The following is an 18,987-nucleotide window of genomic DNA, read 5'->3' as shown; positions in this document are numbered from 1 at the left end:
ATCCTTGCAAGATACTTTAGTCTTTCAACCTTCTGAGGTACAAATAAATTATTATTATTACTTTCAAGAGAATGAAAAACTTTGGCCTAAATCCAAAACCTCACACCTATGCTCCACTTACCCTTCTCTTCACTAACTCACCATTGCCTTTAAGTTCCTTCCAAGAAACCATATTCCTTACCCTTCAAGGATATCATTCCCAGCAATTCTCAACTTGGGAAAACATTCTGCTACTTTGCTAATTTGTCCAGATATTATCAAGCTTCCTGGGTCCATTTCGATTTTTTTGACTCTTAGATTGATGAGTCATCATTCATCTATTCTACTCTCATATAAAACACTTCCTTCTCTGCTGTTTCCTTTTACACTACAGAAAAGAAATTGCCATACTTGGCGCCCATCCATTGACCCATGCAAATCAGATTTTATCTCTGCTGGCCTTGTGCAATTTCATTAGGGGGTGAGACCTTCACTAACCATAACCTCCCTACTAATTATGGAAGGGATCACCATCCATTAGATGAATACTGTCCTTCAGGTATTAAACGGAATTCCTCCTTTTACTATTTCAAGAGGAAGCAGTCTTAATATGCAAGAATGGCTATCTTCCATAAACATCTATTACAAAGGGTATAATTAGAGATGCATTGTTCAAGAAACACTATTGTGTTTTCACTGCACAGACCACCTTGTTACACCTATGCAAAAACGAAACATATCTTTGTTTCACCAATGCTAAGTCATGGCTAGATAGACGCATTATTGTAAACACAACTAGCTTGTTACTCTGTTAGCCAACTCACTTATGCCGATATACACATGTATCTAAAGTAAATAACTAATAAATGTAATTCACTATTATTGGTATACTTCTTAATTTCATTTCATTTTTACACTTCGCAAGAGTATTTCAATAGTTAAAACATATTCTTTAATAGAAACACGATTATTAATTTCCTATATTTTCATATTTGTAGTGTTTAACAATCGCAATGATAGTTCACTGTATTATATAGCCTATTGCTAGCTTTCATCAGTGGTGTTAAAAACATAGGGCCTTATCACGAGTTTGGAAGTCCACCAAACTTCTGACAGGGAGGTTGCCGGCATATTGGCTACCTCCTCGCAGGGCCTATTAAGAGTTTCCCACTAGATCAGCAGGCGGAAACCTTAGTTTCCACTGCTGGCCTAGCAGGAAACAGACTACAGCATTGCCTCCAGCTCATAATTGAGCCGGCGGCAATGCTGTAGGATGCAGGGTGCACCAGCACCCTTGGAACTGCAACAGTGCTGCAGTGGGGAGTGAAGGTGGAAGGGAGAATATTAATATGAAACAGGTGAGAAAGGAGAGCAAATATATCTGTGTATTAGAAATGCAAGGCTGAAACAAATGTTGGTCTTACAGTGAATATTCAGAGAAATTGTTCAGTAAATATTGGCTAAATTACACTGGCAAGGCCCTTTGACTAATGTTTTATTGCTAGAGGAGAGGGCGCTGGGTAAAGAATACCTGCTCAGAAAATAAAAAGAAAACACCATGCAAAATGTTAGGTAGATCCTCACATCAACTAGGAGCAAGTGAAGAGCTTCCAAGACCGGGTGTGCATTTTCAGTTTCAGCACGCAATAGTCAGCTGATTTCAAACCATTTGTGTCATGATGATTAGCTTCTTTGGGACCACAGTGTGAACAACTGCAACAGTGATCAATGTGTGCCAAGACCATGACTCTCTCTGGCTCCACCCAGTTGTCAGCTTGAAAAAGTGAGAGGAGTTTATGAAGATGGGAAACTTGGAGGTTGATGCCATGGACTACTGTATTCAACTGTAGAATAAAGGAAGACAGAGTTGAATACAACTCTCAGGTTTCTCATTTTGTGCACGGTGGATGGTCGCGTTCCTGAGTTGGGACGCCAGTCGAAAGGCAGAGAGCTGTATTCTGTGCCTCCAGACACCAGGATCTCAGCTTTCATCCAATGAAAAGCATGGTACAAGCTTGTGATGATGGATTTCTCGTTTACTGACCTGTCATCAAGCTGTAAATACATTTAGTTGTCGGTGTAAATTTGGAGATTGGTCTGACACAGTTTAAACAGTTCTGCCAACAGAGCACATAAATATTAAATGGCAGACAGTACAAGGGTGATCACTGAAGTGCTCCAAAAGACACCTTATGCGAGGATGATTCCACTTTCCCAATGCAAAATGTAAAATGTGTACAATGCATTGAAACAGATGAGGGTTTTTATAACCAAAGAACATTGGAAAATTCTTGCAATGCTATTGAGTCACACCTACGGAATGAGGCAGGCAAGCTATTAAATATATTGAACATGATAGTTTTGCTCCCCTGCTAGTACGTTTAGCAAGGTAGGCTATTTGGGCTCTCTTATCTGATTTGTGATAAATTCTAATGTGCCTGTTACATTGAATCCTGTCCTTATAAGCCAATGATTTTTGCTATAGACATTCAAGGTTATAGCTAACTTGCATAAGCTCGGACAGATGCACTCTATTTCACTTATTTATGACTTTGATCCCTGCCTTTCAGTGCTTAATGTGTGGTTGTTGTTTCCGGAGCGCAGCCACAGCACTTTTTTTTGAGGGCCAGAGCTTATTTTTTAGGCACAAGCATTTACTGCGAGCAAAAGACACTTATGGGAAAGATGGAGGGAGCAAAAAACAAAAAGCGTCACAAAGGGAGAAAGCAAAAAGCTGCAAGAGAGAGTTGGTGGGTTTAAATGGATTGAAGAGGCCCGAGGTGGCTTCAGGATTGCTCTGTCTCAGTATTCCGTGTTCGCACATTTAATTGCAGCAGCCGCATGTTTAAGAGGAGGGCTTTGCGCATCGGCACATTTTTATTTACAAATTAGGCACTGCTGCCTTTGATGTTCCAGTTTTGAGTGGGGTGAGCTTGTTTCATGAGATTGAGATGTGGAGCTAGAAGTTTTCCACTGAAGTTTTTGAGATTACAGGTATTCAAGGAAAATATCTTTATTGTGCTGTAGGTTATCTTGAACTCTGAGGTGTTTTTTTGTATTAACTGAAAGTGAAGGGTTTCTAAGATTGACTGTTCTACAGAATGGACTGTGTAGCAGGTTGGAGAGGTGGTAGGAGATGCAGAATAGTGTGACAAAGATTGTGGTCCAAATGAGTGAGTACAATTTCCATAAGAAGGACCACTGTATGTGTTCACCTGACATAGTTCATTAAAACTGAAAGACATCCATATTTTTGGTTAAGCCTTGTTGTGATTCTGATCTACTGACCCAAATGTTGAAATTGATTTCTTTGCCTATAATCTGCAGGAGACTAGTGAATTCAAGGAATCTAACTAAGAATGCAGTGCTGTTACCACAATGGTGAGAGATCACTGCAACAAAGAAGATGAAATAAATTCTGAAGTTGGCAACAGTGCATATGGAGAATAGAAATCCTATCTGAGGAAGGTTAAGTACAGGTTAATTCAAATGGTAAGATCTTGAACCACACTGCCTCCTTGCCTTGACTCTGTATTTCAGGGACGATTTTGAAGCACACAGAACGGAGAATGACAAAATGGGTAGTTGAGATATGAACAAAGTTTGTTAGTGCTGCCATATGACCACTGATTTATAGTGGTAAACTGTGAATGAACACTTTTGGGCTAAATTGATATAATTAAGGTCCACTCATACATGAACTGTATGCCACTGGAGGGTAGACTTTGGGTGAGGCTGTCAGCAGGATGGGGAGGTGTCAAGGCTTTTAACCTACCATTTATGATCCATACAGGCTGGTTGTTAGCAAGAAGGTTGAGGTATATCTCTGGATGACAGACAGATTATAAAGAAGCTATGTGGGTCCAGTCTGCAGATAGTGTGCCATCAGTGGACTACGGAATACCGAGACACTAGAATTCTAAAAAGATTAATATTATGATTTTTACCCTAAAGAAATAACAAATGTGCTTTTCATTCTATAGTGATGAACAATGAGTCTTTTTTACACTCAATGACGGGATGAAGGGTTGGACAATTCTTGCAAGGGAGAGATTACAAACACGTACAACTCTTACCCTGGGAAGACTAAGAACGTGTAAAGCTTGTGATCAGATCCCTGGAAATCCTCAGCGTGAATCTTCTTCATGTCCGAGCAGTTGTACTCATTGGGGTTCGCGGACTCATGAAGGTATGCAGTGATAAAAGGCTCCTTCTCACTGTACAAGTAACGCTCTGGGGGTAAAAAAAAAAGGAGTTAGCATAAGCATCATTCACAATTATGATTTGACATAGAAAATGCTGTTTTAGTGTAATCAATGATGCTGCATGTGAGTATGCAAAATTAATGGGATTCCTGTGCTGTATTCTAGGAGCATGCCAAACATCCATGAGGTTTTGTGTTTGTGCCTCTACAGGTTGTCTGGGATATGTGTGATTGTCTGTTTGAGAGTGCACACTTTCTAAGAGTAACAGGGTGAGATTCCTGGACTGTGGGCCTGATTACAAGTTTGGCGGTCAGAAAACCCAACTCCTAGACCTGTGGTGAAAAGACCGCAGTTGAGGTGGAGGTCTCCCCCCCGGCCCCATTACAACTTTCCCTCTGGGCTGTCTGGCGAAACCAATATTTCCACCGGTCAGTCAAGTGGGAAAGGTGCAGCAGCATTGTTCTTGGCTCATAACTGAGACGGCGGCAATGCTGCCACACGCAGGGTGCACCAGCACCCTTGAAATACGCACTGCCTGCACAGCAGACAGTGCACATTTCAAGGGTGCTGGGCAGGGGGACCCTTGCACTGCCCATGTCATGGGCATGGAAAGTACAGGGGCCTCCCTGTGGCCCCCTGCACCTGTTCTCTGCCAGCATTTTCATGGCGGTCACACTGCCATGAAAAGGCTGGCGGACAACAAGGTTGTAAACAGCAGGGCGGCACTGAGTTAAGCGCCGCCCTGGATGATCACAACCAAGACTGCTGTCACCTCGTCGGGATCAAAGATCCCGGCGGAGACGCAGTCCCCTGGAGGACAGACTACAAGGGACGTAATGTGGCGATCAGACCGCCACAGCTGCAGCGGTCTGACTGCCACTGTGAGCCTGGCGGTCTTCAGACCACCAACCTCGTAATCGGGCCCTATGTGTCTTTGTATTCTGGTACTCACACACCAATGGCTTTGAACTTTGCCCTGCTGGAGTGTGGTGCTCTGGAGTTAAGACCATAAACCCTCCTGTTTGAGTGTTTTGGTTGTGGAATCACAGAATGGAGAGCTTTGTGTTTTGTATTTGTGTGTATCCCAACATTTACAAGGTTAGAATACTTATCTATATTTCTGCTATGAAAGTCACTGGTAGCATTTCATCAAAATCAAGGACTTGTGGGAAGAGACATCAAACCTGCCATTCACTTTCAGAGTGATATTGCAGGACGTGACATTGCATGACCTATAACCATGATACATCACAACAAGTGATTTCTCACACCGTTTGACTGATTAAATCACAGTATGTTTCAGCAGTATATGCATTCCGCACACTAATAAATAAATTCAACAGAAGTTGTATTAAACTAGGCAAAGGAGTTATATGGGAGCAGATTGGTCAAGACTTCTTGCCATTTTGACCTCAACATGATGCCCTTATATGATTCACTGTGCCACAGAATAACTAGCCACCATTTTGTTGCTAGCTCCTTCCTCCCTCAGTGGGCCATGAAGCATCACAGTAAGAGCAATATTTAGCACCCTTTCATTAAAGGCCGAATTAAATCTACATTTATACAAACGTTAAGAGGGTTGAATTATCCTGTAAAGCTTTGTTAGAAAAGCAGCACACCCAAATCAGGCCAACACGGTATTTTATGGATTATTTCAAACGCATTCCCATGTGTGGCCTAAAGGACATTTCTTGCTGTTCCTCCTTCTGAATAGGCTTTAACTGTTAACTTGGGAACCCCTTGCTGCCATTGGCAGTGAGTGTCACTATAAAAGCAATAGGTTGCTCTTCCTTCTGGTGGGGATGTAAACCCTTAAATCTATTGCACCCAATCACCCCCAACATCATGGAACAGTCACTGTAAGACATCTCAGGAACACTTTTTTCTCCATTCCCACTTACAGCTACAGCCAGTAGGTACCACTTTGAGAAATAGAGTCCCAGGCTCAATAGTACTTGTATTCATTTCTTAACCTCTAAGTCCCCATTCAACTTACTGTGTCCTGTTACAAAGAAAAGTCATTTTAAGACATTAATGAGGCCACACCACCAATAACAAACTACCAAAGAGTGAACAGACCCACTGAATGTTGCTTTCTTAATACAGCAACAAGACCTACCATCTAAGACTTTATAAGTGACCCGTATGTGCAGCCCAGCCTCTCGATTCCCAACGGAAGTCTGAATAACAACGTTGACAGAACCTCTTCCCTCAATGGTGGTGTTCCCGGCTGTAATGTTGCTGTCCACAGTGCTGTTGGTGATCATTACAGTGATGGCTTTCCCAGTCTCCAGGCTTTCCACCGGGATCTGTGTCCCATTATGGGTGTGGAAGACCATAGATGCCACCTTTGTGGACACTGTATAGTTGTGGATGTAGCCAAAGGGGAACGGGTTAGACTTGAGTCCAAATATGACTTGGATGACATCGGGTTGGTCAGAGAAGGTGCTATTGAAGGCTTCTGGGATTGAGAACTGGCAGCCAGGCTTCTGGGAGTAACACAGCAGGTTCAGGGGGTCTGACCGTTTACCCTGAGCAACAATTTCACCCCCTTCCAGTTTGAGAGGTTCCTCATTCAGCACTCGTCCCTTCATCAGAATTTGCATCAGGTCCGAGGAGAGGTTGTATGCTTTGGAAGCCACAGAAAGGGAGTGAGCGTTGCTGCAGACATCGCCTGTCTTCAGACCGGAGTCAGTGTTGACCAAGTGTATCAAGTCACCTGTCAGGGAAAAAAGTTGAGAAACATGTGTCATGTGCAGAAGACCCATGAATATAGAGAAGAAAAGAGGTAGGCTAAGACCTACCTGGAAATAGGTAGGCGGTGTGAGGTGAGGTACAGCGGGATATTGCGGAAATGAGGTGAGGAAGAAATGGAAGTGAAAAAGTGAAAAAGTTCACTTTGTGGGGTAAAAGAGAAATAGAGGAAAGGAGACTGCGAGGTGGAGAGGAGTAGTGGAGGTGGTTGGGTAGACAAGGAGAGTGTAAGAAAAACAGAGAGGAAGAGAGAGAGGCTAAAAAGAGGGACATAAAGAGAGACTGACTGGGACGAGTGAGTAATAGAGCAACAAAGATGCTTAGATAAACACAGAAAAAAAGAAGCAAACAAGGAAGAAAATCAATATTAACATAGAAAGAGAGGAAGAGAAGTGTCAGGAAAGGCAAAGTTTAAGAGGTGAAAAAAGAAAGTTTGAGTAAATGTGTGAGGCAATATTGATAAAGGTACAAAGGGAGAGACATAGAGCACAGTATAAAGGGACTGATATATTATGAGTGTGAAGCAGGATTATGGATACAGGAAGGACCAGTAGGAGGGATGATCTGCAGGGCAAATAAGTATTTAAAAAGCAGTAGTGAGGAAGGTCTGGAAGAAAGAACCAAGTGACAAGATACTGTAAAGATTATACAGGAAGGACACCCTTTACTTAGGACATTCATTATGAGCTTCTAATTTTGTCCACGTAGAGGCAAAAGTCGCAAACTCCACTCCTACAAAACCGGCATAAACAGATCACATTAATTTAAAAGTACTTGATGGTGGTTTAAATAGAGCCGCGTAGCTTGGCTAGGTATCTGCTCTGCTCTTGCATAAGGGCACACATGGGTCTTGTAACTTCAGAGAGCATGGCAGGTAGGACTCCGTGAGACATAAAATCGGCAACAGGTCAGAGACAATAGACTCTGGTGAGAACAGAAAATGATCCTCCCACTCCATTGTTATACAGATGCCGAGGGGCCGTACCAAGGAAGTGAGGAAGGGCAGTATGAGAAACAATGTACTATTTATTTTCTACATGGACACATGCACTTTACTCTGCTAATTTCTTCTAGTACTCTCTTAAAAATGGGGGACAGACACTTTTCAAGTCTTCTCTGAGACCGAGATGTAGTGTCCGTAAAGTGAGGGAGAAGTAAGTGGGCTGAGGAAGGGCACTATCAAATGTAAGAGGCTATTCATGTTCAAAGTTTAATCCCCGCAGCTGGCCACTGTGGTCTCAAAGGTATATAATCCCTTTTGAGAACAGGATTTAAAAAAAAGTAGGATGCGTAGTGCCAGTTATTTTCTAAATGCAAATAATTGTAACAATAATTGTAATTGTAACCTGTCGTGCACCAGGTTATTCAAGCAACATCGCTTTAAGATTTTTGTGAATGAATTTGTTGTAGTTATGTTACCTGTGATTGTTTACTTATTGACGGGCACTTAAGTGATATATAAATGATATGGCAGCAGCAGACACCAATACCGAATTTTGAAAGCTACTGTCTTCTCTAAATTAGGCATATCATGCATGTTCAGGCTCCAACCCATGTGGTGTTTGGACAAATTAACGGCTAAAAAATATTGATTTACAAAAATAGCGACTTTTTTAAATTGTTACATAGAAATATTGTGATGCAGAAATATTGTTGACATTAATATTGATTTTTAGGTAAGTAATATCTTTTGCAATAATATCTGTGTCTTAATATCGTTTACAATAATATAGTGGCAAAATATGTTTTATTATCTTTGTGTTTTAATCATCTTTTAATTGTATATCTTTTTTGTATGATTGTTGTTAATTTTTTTTAATATAGTTTGAAATTTTGAGTTAACTATTTTTTTAATTTAACTGTTAATATATAGGGCCTCATTATGACCTTGTAGATGGGCTACTCTGTCACAAAAATGACAGATATCCCGTCCGCTGTATTACAAGTTCCATTATATCCTATAGAACTTTTAAAACGGCGGGTGGGATATCCGCCACTTTTGTGATGGAGTAGCCCATCCGCCAAGGTTGTAATAAGACCAATAGTGTTGTGAGGTTTGCAGGGGTATATAGTGGGAAATTAATTAAGTTTATATATTAATTTATTAATTAATTATTCATTTTTTATTAAATATTAAATTGAATTTTAATTATGCAAATTGGTGAATACTTATATTTTTTATGTTATATATTATTAGTTGGTTCTTAGGTTTGCAGGGGTATAGGGTGGGAAGTTAATTGACAATTAATTATTGATTAATTATTAATTTTTAATAAAATATTTAGTTGAATTATGATTATGCAAATAATTTAATAGTTATATTTTTTATGTTAAATATTAGTTGCAGATTGTTGGGTTTGTAGGGATATAGGCTGGGAAGTTAATTAAGTACTCATTGATAATTAGGTATTAATTAATTCATTATTAATTAATTATTAATTTGATCAAAATATTTAATTGAATTATAAATATGCTAATTGTTAGTCAAATAATTATATATATCATGTTATATATTATGTGTTGGGTTTGTAGGGGTATAAGGTGGGAAAGTACTTAAGCAATTGAATATTAATTAAATATAAATTTAACAATAGTTTTTACACTGATTATTAATCATGTTGATTTTGGAATTATTATATTTTAATTTTATATTTGAGCTGTGTGTTGTTTGGTTTGTAGGTGCATAGGGTGGGCAGTTAAGTAATAATTAGTTACTAATTAATTATTCATTTTTATTAAAATATTTAATTGATTTATAATCATGTAATTTTTCAATATTTATATTTTTAACGTTATATGTTATAGGAAGTTATTTAAGCAATAATTATCAATTATATATTATATATTTATTGAAATTAATTTTTGTTAGACAATGTTATTTTAATTGTCTTTTAATATCGTGTGGGAACGTAATCAATCAATAACTTTTTTGTTGATATTAATTTGTTTTTAAAAACTTAATAACTAAAATGTGTAAATCTTGTTTAAATTTGTATATATCATTTTTGTATTTTAATATTTGTACTTTAGTGAATTAATAGAGTTATTAAATTATGTTATGTATTTTAAATGAACTACATTCTTCTTTCCAACACTTTCTCTACTGTTGCATAGACTGGAGTGAGTATAGTAAATTTTACCCAACTGGAGTCCAACGCTTTCCCTACTGGTGCACAGGCTGGAGTGCAAATAGTAAATTTTACCCATCCAGAGTTCAACGCTTTCCCTACTGTTGCATAGACTGGAGTGGAAATAGTAAATATTACCCCTCCTGAGGCCAACACTTTCTCTACTATTGCACAGACTGGAGTGGGAAAAGTGTATTTGACCCGTCTGGAGTCCAACGCTTTCCCGACTGTTGCACAGACTGCAGTGGGAATAGTAAATATTACCCCTCCTAAGTCCAGCACTTTACCTACTGTTGCACAGACTGGAGCGGGAAAAGTACATTTGACCCTTCCAATTCCAGCACTTTCAATACTGTTGCACAGATTGGAGTGGGAATAATAAATTTGACCCGTACGGAGTCCAATGCTTTCCCTAATGTTGAACAATTAGAGTGGGAATAGTAACATTTATATCTATGAGGTATAATGCTATTATTTCCAGTTTAATATATTCATCACTATTTACATTTTTTTAAATTCTTTTTTGATTACTTTTAAAATTGTATGATATATATATGTATATGGAAAATGTCACTTACCCAGTGTACATCTGTTCGTGGCATGAGTCGCTGCAGATTTACATGCAGTGCATTATCCTGCCATCTAGTGTTGGGCTCGGAGTGTTACAAGTTGTTTTTCTTCGAAGAAGTCTTTTCGAGTCATGAGACCCAGGGACTCCTCCCTCCATTGTGCATGGGCGTCGACTCCATCTTAGATTGTTTTCCCCGCAGAGGGTGAGGTAGGAGTTGTGTATATAGTAAAAGTGCCCATGCAATGGAGTGAGTATGTATGTACATAATGTGTATAAAAAATATTATATATTTACAAATTTATAAATGTACAAGTTTCATCAACTTATAACGGCTACAGGCTCCCGGGGAGGCGGTAGGGTGCATGTGAATCTGCAGCGACTCATGCCACGAACAGATGTACACTGGGTAAGTGACATTTTCTGTTCAATGGCATGTGTAGTTGCAGATACACATGCTGTGCGGTGCCCGCCGGGGTCAGAATGACCTCCTTAGTGTTCTGAGGTCTAATATGGGTCTCAGTGTTTTGTCCTTTTTTGGAATTAGGAAATACAGGGAGTAAACACCTGTTCCTTTTTGATGGTTGGGTACTATTTCTATTGCTTCTTTTTGTAACAATGCTTGGACTTCTAGTTGTAAGAGATCTAAGTGTTGTTTGGACATGATGTGTGCTCTTGGAGGCACATCTGGTGGCAAATGTAGGAATTCTATGCAATAACCATGTTGGATAATGGCTAGGACCCACGCGTCCGTAGTTATGTGTTTCCAGTTGTGGTAATAATCTGTGAGTCTCCCCCCCACTGGTGTTGTGTGGTGGGGGTTTGTGACGTTGAAGTCACTGTTTAGTTTGTGGGGTTTTTGGGCTCTGGAATTTCCCTCTTGTTTTAGGGAACTGTCCACCCCTATATTGTCCTCGAAAACCTCCTCTCTGATATTGGCCCTGATATGTGGGTCTGACTTGTAAGGTGGAAGGCTCTCTGGTCTGGGCCCGAAACCCCCCTCTAAAGTGCGGCTTCCTAAAAGTGCCTCTGCTCTGTGGGGATTAGAGCGCGCCCATGGCTTTGGCCGTGTCAGTGTCTTTCTTCAGTTTGTCTATCGCTGTATCCACTTCGGGCCCAAATAGTTGTTGTTCATTGAATGGCATATTTAGCACTGCTTGCTGAATTTCGGGCTTAAATCCGGAGGTTTGTAGCCATGCGTGTCTCCGAATGGTTACCGCTGTGTATTCTGTTCTGGCTGCCGTGTCTGCTGAGTCCATGGCCGACCTTATTTGGTTGTTGGAGATACTTTGGCCCTCCTCGACAACCTGTTGGGCACGTTTCTGGAACTCTTTGGGAAGGTGTTGAATGAGATGTTGCATTTCATCCCAAAGTGCCCTGTGGTATCTTGCTAGAAGAGCCTGAGAATTGGCAATTCACCATTGATTGGCTGCATGTGCTGCCACCCTTTTGCCTGCGGCATCGAATTTCCGACTTTCTTTGTCGGGCGGTGGTGCGTATCCAGAAGTTTGTGAGTTCGCCCTTTTTTGGGCTGCTCCTACTACCAATGAATCTGGAGTTAATTGTTGTGTGATGTACACAGGGTCGGTAGGGGGAGGTTTATATTTCTTCTCCACCCTAGGTGTGATGGCTCTGCCTTTGACTGGGTCTTGAAACACCTGTTTAGCATGTTTTAACATGCCTGGCAGCATTGGCAAGCTTTGGTATTGGCTGTGCGTAGATGACAGAGTGTTGAACAAGAAGTCATCTTCTATGGGTCCTGCATGCAATGCTACATTATGAAATGTAGCTGCCCTGGAAACCACTTGCATGTAAGCAGTACTGTCTTCAGGTGGTGAAGGTCTTGCCGGGTAGCATTAGGGACTATTGTAAGAGACTGGTGCATCATACAAATCCCATGCATCCGGGTCATCTTGACTCATTCCTGTGTGCGTTGGTGACTGCATCATTGGGGGTGTTGCTACCGGGGACAGATGTGGCGAATGTATTGGTGATTGTTGTGGCGAAAATTGTGGTGGAGTTTTCTCTTTTGCCACTTTTGCCTTTGGCTGCATTTCCACCTCTTGGAATGCGAGCTTCCGCTTCATTTTGATTGGAGGAAGAGTTCTGATTTTCCCCGTGTCCTTTTGGATATGGAGCCTTCTTTGGGTATGGTCAGGCTCTCCCATGCCCAGTTCTTGTTCAAATCTGTGGCTCTGTAAGTGTGTGGAAAGGCCTTGTTCCTCTGTATAGGAGCTTTGTTTCGGCTCCGAGGAAGAATGTTTCGGTACCGAAATTTTTTCGACAGTCTTTTTCGGCTCCGAAGAAACCTTTTTGACTTTCGGTGTGCCGAACTCTCGGTGCCGAGTCTGTTTGGAGCTGGTATCTCGGGACGAGTCTGTTCGGAGCCGGTATCTCGACCGGAGTCGGATGTCTTCGGCTGCTGGGAGGCCTTTTTCGGTGCCGATGTTTGGTCACTGTGTTTTCGGGTAAAGCCATGGCCTGTTGGCGGTGGCGTCCCCTGGGCCTTCATGATCTTTGAATTAGTTTTTGCCGGGGCTGGTTTACTCACGGTTTGCTGCGTCTTCGGCTGCTCACTCTCGGACTCGTCCGAGTCTGAATCTCGAATGGAGAATGTCTCCTCTTCTTCGACGTCGGTGTGTCCGGCTGGTGTCGACGCCATTTGGAGTCTTCGAGCTCTACGATCCCGCAGTGTCTTCTTGGATCGAAATGCCCGACAGGCCTCGCAAGTATCCTCTTTGTGTTCGGGGGACAAACACAGATTGCTGGTCTGTATAAGGATACTTTGCGTGGTAGCTGGGGCAGAAGCGTAAGGGGGTCCGGTCCATGAGCGTTGAAGATGGACGCGGTCGGGCCGACCAGGCCCCGCCGAGGCGTGGAAACCCCGAAGGGCTGCCGGAACTTTTCTTTCTTCGGTGTCGATGTGCTAGCACTAACCCGGTACCGAGAGCAAACAATACCGTCGAATTTTCCGATGGATAACTATCTTTTCCGAACCGAAACACAGAGCGTAGAGGAACACGTTCGAACCCGATGGCGGAAAGAAAACAATCTAAGATGGAGTCGACGCCCATGCTCAATGGAGCCGAAAGGGAGGAGTCACTTGGTCCAGTGACTCGAAAAGACTTCTTCGAAGAAAAACAACTTGTAACACTCCGAGCCCAACACTAGATGGCAGGAACAGTGCATAGCATGTGTATCTGCAGCTACACATGCCATCGAACATGTATACATACATATATATATATATATATATATACACACATATATAAACATACATAAATATATTTATATATATATGTGTGTATGTTTATAGTAGTAAATATTTATTTTTAATAACAAATGTTAATTACATTTATTGAATATACAAAATATTTGTGTTATGTATAAAGATATTTAACATTTACTATTTTATACTGTCTATTTAATGAAAAAATGTTGTCCTATTTTACACAATGCTACTGTGAATGGATATATTTGTAGTTTACACTATATATATATATGGAAAATGTCACTTACCCAGTGTACATCTGTTCGTGGCATTAGTCGCTGCAGATTCACATGCTGTGCACATCCCGCCATCTGGTGTTGGGCTCGGAGTGTTACAAGTTGTTTTTCTTGGAAGAAGTATTTTTTCGAGTCACGAGACCGAGGGACTCCTCCCATTTCGACTCCATTGTGCATGGGCGTCGACTCCATCTTAGATTGTTTTCCCCACAGGGGGTGAGGTAGGAGTTGTGTATGCTAGTAATAGTGCCCATGCAATGGAGTGAAAACGTATGTACATAATGAAGTTTAAAGTAATATATTTACAAATTTACAAATGTTCAAGATCAACTTCTAAACGGCTACAGGCTCCCGGGGAGGCGGGTGGGCGCATGTGAATCTGCAGCGACTAATGCCACGAACAGATGTACACTGGGTAAGTGACATTTTCCGTTCGATGGCATGTGTAGCTGCAGATACACATGCTGTGCATAGACTAGTAAGCAGTTATCTCCCCAAAAGCGGTGGTTCAGCCTGTAGGAGTTGAAGTTGTTTGAAATAATGTTCGTAGTACAGCTTGACCTACTGTGGCCTGTTGTGCAGTTAACACATCTACACAGTAGTGTTTGGTAAATGTATGAGGCGTGGACCATGTTGCTGCCTTACATATTTCGTTCATTGGAATATTTCCTAGAAAGGCCATGGTAGCCCCTTTTTTTCTGGTTGAGTGTGCCTTTGGTGTAATAGGCAGCTCTCTCTTTGCTTTAAGATAGCAGGTTTGAATACACTTAACTATCCATCTAGCAATGCCTTGTTTAGAAATTGGATTCCCTGTATGAGGTTTTTCGAATTAGTTTTGTTCTGTCAATGTAGTACATTAGCGCTCTTTTGATGTCTAATGTATGCAGTGCTCTTTCAGCTACAGAATCTGGCTGTGGGAAGAACATTGGTAATTCTACCGTTTGATTCAAGTGGAACGGTGAGATCACTTTTGGTAAAAAATGTGGAATTGTCCGTAGAACTACTTTATGCTTGTGGATTTGAATAAATGGTTCTTGTATGGTAAATGCTTGAATTTCACTCACTCTTCTTAGAGATGTGATGGCAATCAAAAATGCAACTTTCCATGTTAAGTATTGCATTTCACAAGAGTGCATGGGCTCAAAAGGTGGACCCATGAGTCGTGTTAAGACAATGTTGAGGTTCCATGAAGGAACTGGTGGTGTTCGTGGTGGTATAATTCTCTTTAGGCCTTCCATAAATGCTTTTATGACTGGTATCCTAAATAATGAAGTTGAGTGCGTAATTTGCAGGTAGGCTGAAATTGCGGTAAGATGTATCTTTATTGAAGAGAAAGCTAGCTTTGACTTTTGCAATTGTAGTAAGTATCCTACTATATCTTTGGCAGATGCGTGTAAGGGTTGAATTTGATTATTATGGCAGTAATAAACAAATCTTTTCCACTTATTTGCATAGCAGTGTCTAGTGGTAGGTTTCCTAGCTTGTCTTATGACCTCCATACATTGTTGTGTGAGGTATAAGGGTCCGAATTCTAGGATTTCAGGAGCCAAATTGCAAGATTCAGCGATGCTGGATTTGGATGTCTGATCTGTTGTTTGTGTTGTGTTAACAGATCTGGTCTGTTTGGTAGTTTGACATGAGGTACTACTGAGAGGTCTAGTAGTGTTGTGTACCAAGGTTGTCTTGCCCATGTCGGTGCTATTAGTATGAGTTTGTTTTGACTCAATTTGTTTACTAGATATGGAAGGAGTGGGAGAGGGGGAAAAGCGTAAGCAAATATCCCTGACCAGCTCATCCATAACGCATTGCCCTGAGACTGATCTTGTGGGTACCTGGATGCGAAGTTTTGGCATTTTGAGTTTTCCTTTGTTGCAAATAGATCTATTTGTGGTGTTCCCCACATTTGGAAGTAAGTGTTTAGTATTTGGGGGTGAATCTCCCATTCGTGGATCTGTTGGTGATCCCGAGAGAGATTGTCTGCTAACTGGTTCTGAATTCCTGGAATAAATTGTGCTATTAGGCGAATGTGGTTGTGAATCGCCCAATGCCATATTTTGTGTGTTAGGAGACACAACTGTGTGCCTCCCTGTTTGTTTAGGTAATACATTGTTGTCATGTTGTCTGTTTTGACAAGAATGTGTTTGTGGCGTATTATGGGTTGAAATGCTTTGAGCGCTAGAAATACCGCTAACAGTTCTAAGTGATTTATGTGAAACTGTTTTTGCTGTATGTCCCATTGTCCTTGGATGCTGTGTTGATTGAGGTGTGCTCCCCACCCTATCATGGAAGCTTCTGTTTTTATTACGTATTGTGGCACTGGGTCTTGGAATGGCCGCCCTTGGTTTAAATTTATACTGTTCCACCATTGAAGCGAGATGTATGTTTGGCGGTCTATCAACACCAGATCTAGAAGCTGACCCTGTGCTTGTGACCATTGTGATGCTAGGCACTGCTGTAAGGGCCGCATGTGCACCCTAGCGTCTGGGACAATGGCTATGCATGAAGACATCATGCCTAGTAGTTTCATCCCCAGTTTGACTTGTATCTTTTGATTTGGATACATGGTCTGTATCACATTGTGAAATTTGTGAACTCTTTGTGGACTTGGAGTGGCAATCCCTTTTGCTGTGTTGATTGTTGCTCCTAAGTATTGCTGTGTTTGAAACGGCAGAAGGTGTGACTTTGTGTAGTTGATTGAGAAACCTAGTTTGTGGAGGATTTCTATGACATATTTTGTGTGTTGTGAACACCGTCTTAGCGTGTTGGTTTTGATTAACCAATCGTCTAGATACGGGAACACATGTATTTGCTGCCTTCTGATATGTGCAGCTACTACTGCTAGGCATTTTGTAAAAACTCTTGGCGCAGTTGTTATTCCGAATTGCAACACTTTGAATTGGTAATGTATCCCTTGGAATACAAACCTTAGGTACTTTCTGTGTGCAGGATGTATTGGTATATGGAAAATGCATCCTTTAGGTCTAGTGTTGTCATGTAGTCTTGTTGTTTGAGCAGTGGGATTACGTCTTGTAATGTAACCATGTGAAAGTGATCTGATTTGATGTAGGTATTTAATGTTCTGAGATCTAGTATAGGTCTCAGACTCTTGTCTTTTTTGGGTATCAGAAAATACAGGGAGTAAACTCCTGTGTTTATTTGTTGTTTTGGTACTAACTCTATTGCTTCTTTCTGTAGCAATGCCTGAACTTCTAGTCCTAGAAGATCTATATGTTGTTTTGACATATTGTGTGTTTTCGGTGGGATGTTTGGAGGGAATTTGAGGAATTCTATGCAATAACCATGCTGGATAATTGCTAAGACCCAAGTGTCTGTTGTTATTTCCTCCCAATGTTTGTAAAACTTGGTTAGTCTCCCCCACAGGTGTTATGTGTTGGGGATTTGTGACCTTAAAGTCACTGCTTGTTTGGAGGAGTTTTGGGACTTTGGAACTTTCCTCTATTCCTTTGAAATTGTCCCCCTCTATATTGTCCCCGAAAACCTCCCCGCTGATACTGGCTCTGGTAAGTGGGCTTTGTTTGTGAGGTTGTGGCTTCTGTGGTTTGCCCTCGAAACCCCCCTCGAAATTGTGTCTTTCGAAATGTGCCTCTGCTCTGTGGGGAGTAGAGTGCGCCCATGGCTTTGGCCGTGTCAGTGTCCTTCTTAAGTTTTTCGATCGCAGTGTCCACCTCCGGCCCAAACAACTGCTGTCCGTTGAATGGCATATTCAGCACAGCTTGCTGTATCTCTGGTTTAAATCCTGATGTACGCAGCCATGCATGTCTCCTTATTGTTACAGCTGTGTTGACAGTTCTAGCAGCTGTGTCTGCAGCATCCATTGCTGACAGTATCTGATTATTGGAGATACCCTGTCCTTCTTCTACTACTTGCTACGCTATTTTTTGGAACTCCTTGGGTAAATGTTCAATAAGGTGTTGCATCTCATCCCAATGGGCCCTATCATATCTGGCTAGCAAAGCTTGCGAATTTGCAATACGCCACTGGTTTGCTGCCTGTGCCGCCACCCTTTTGCCTGCAGCATCGAATTTTCGACTTTCTTTATCTGGAGGTGGTGCATCTCCTGAAGTATGAGAGTTGGCTCTTTTGCGCGCTGCTCCCACTACAACAGAGTCTGGTGTTAGCTGTTGTGTAATGTACACTGGGTCTGTTGGTGGCGGTTTATATTTTTTATCTACTCTTGGAGTAATGGCTCTCCCTTTAACAGGCTCATCAAACACTTGTTTGGAGTTTTTTAGCATTCCGGGTAGCATAGGAAGACTCTGATATTGGCTGTGTGTGGACGACAGTGTATTAAAAAGAAAGTCGTCTTCAATGGGCTCTGAATGAAGGCTGACATTATGAAATGCCACTGCTCTTGACACCACCTGTGCGTAGCTTGTACTATCCTCTGGTGGCGATGGTTTAGCTGGATAGCATTCTGGACTATTATCTGACACTGGTGCGTCATAAAGGTCCCATGCGTCAGGGTCATCTTGACTCATTCCTGTATGAGTTGGGGATTGCATCATTGGTGGAGTGGCTACCGGTGATGGTTGCGGAGAGTGATGTGGGGATGGTGGCGGTGTTACTTGTTTAGCCACCTTTGCGTGTGGCTGTTTGTCCTTGTCTTGGAAGGCAAGCTTGCGTTTCATTTTGACTGGAGGAAGAGTGCTGATCTTCCCTGTATCTTTTTGAATAAAGAGCCGTCTTTGTTTGTGATCTGGCTCTATTGTCTCTAATTCCTGTCCAAATCTATGGCCCTCATTCTGATTCTGGCGGGCGGCGGAGGCCGCCCGCCAGAATTCAGCCCTCCATAATACCGCTCCGCGGTCAAAAGACCGCGGAG

The 18,987-nt window shown here is 41.6% G+C and overlaps 1 protein-coding gene across 1 annotated transcript in view; it reads right to left on the bottom strand.

Annotated features, from left to right (window-relative positions):
• The window catches only part of PKD1 (polycystin 1, transient receptor potential channel interacting), a 372,995-nt gene that overhangs the window by 104,944 nt on the left and 249,064 nt on the right, over positions 1-18,987 (bottom strand). The window contains exons 23-24 of the mRNA XM_069209747.1: positions 6,307-6,906; positions 4,056-4,212 (exon numbers count right to left, since the gene is read on the bottom strand). Coding sequence (XP_069065848.1) covers positions 4,056-4,212; positions 6,307-6,906 — 757 coding nt within the window. The remainder of the gene's footprint in view (positions 1-4,055; positions 4,213-6,306; positions 6,907-18,987) is intronic.

This window comes from Pleurodeles waltl, chromosome 10 (genome assembly GCF_031143425.1).
Source record: "Pleurodeles waltl isolate 20211129_DDA chromosome 10, aPleWal1.hap1.20221129, whole genome shotgun sequence".
In the NCBI taxonomy this organism is placed as follows: Eukaryota; Metazoa; Chordata; class Amphibia; order Caudata; family Salamandridae; genus Pleurodeles; species Pleurodeles waltl.
This window is presented reverse-complemented; position numbering and strand designations above follow the sequence as displayed.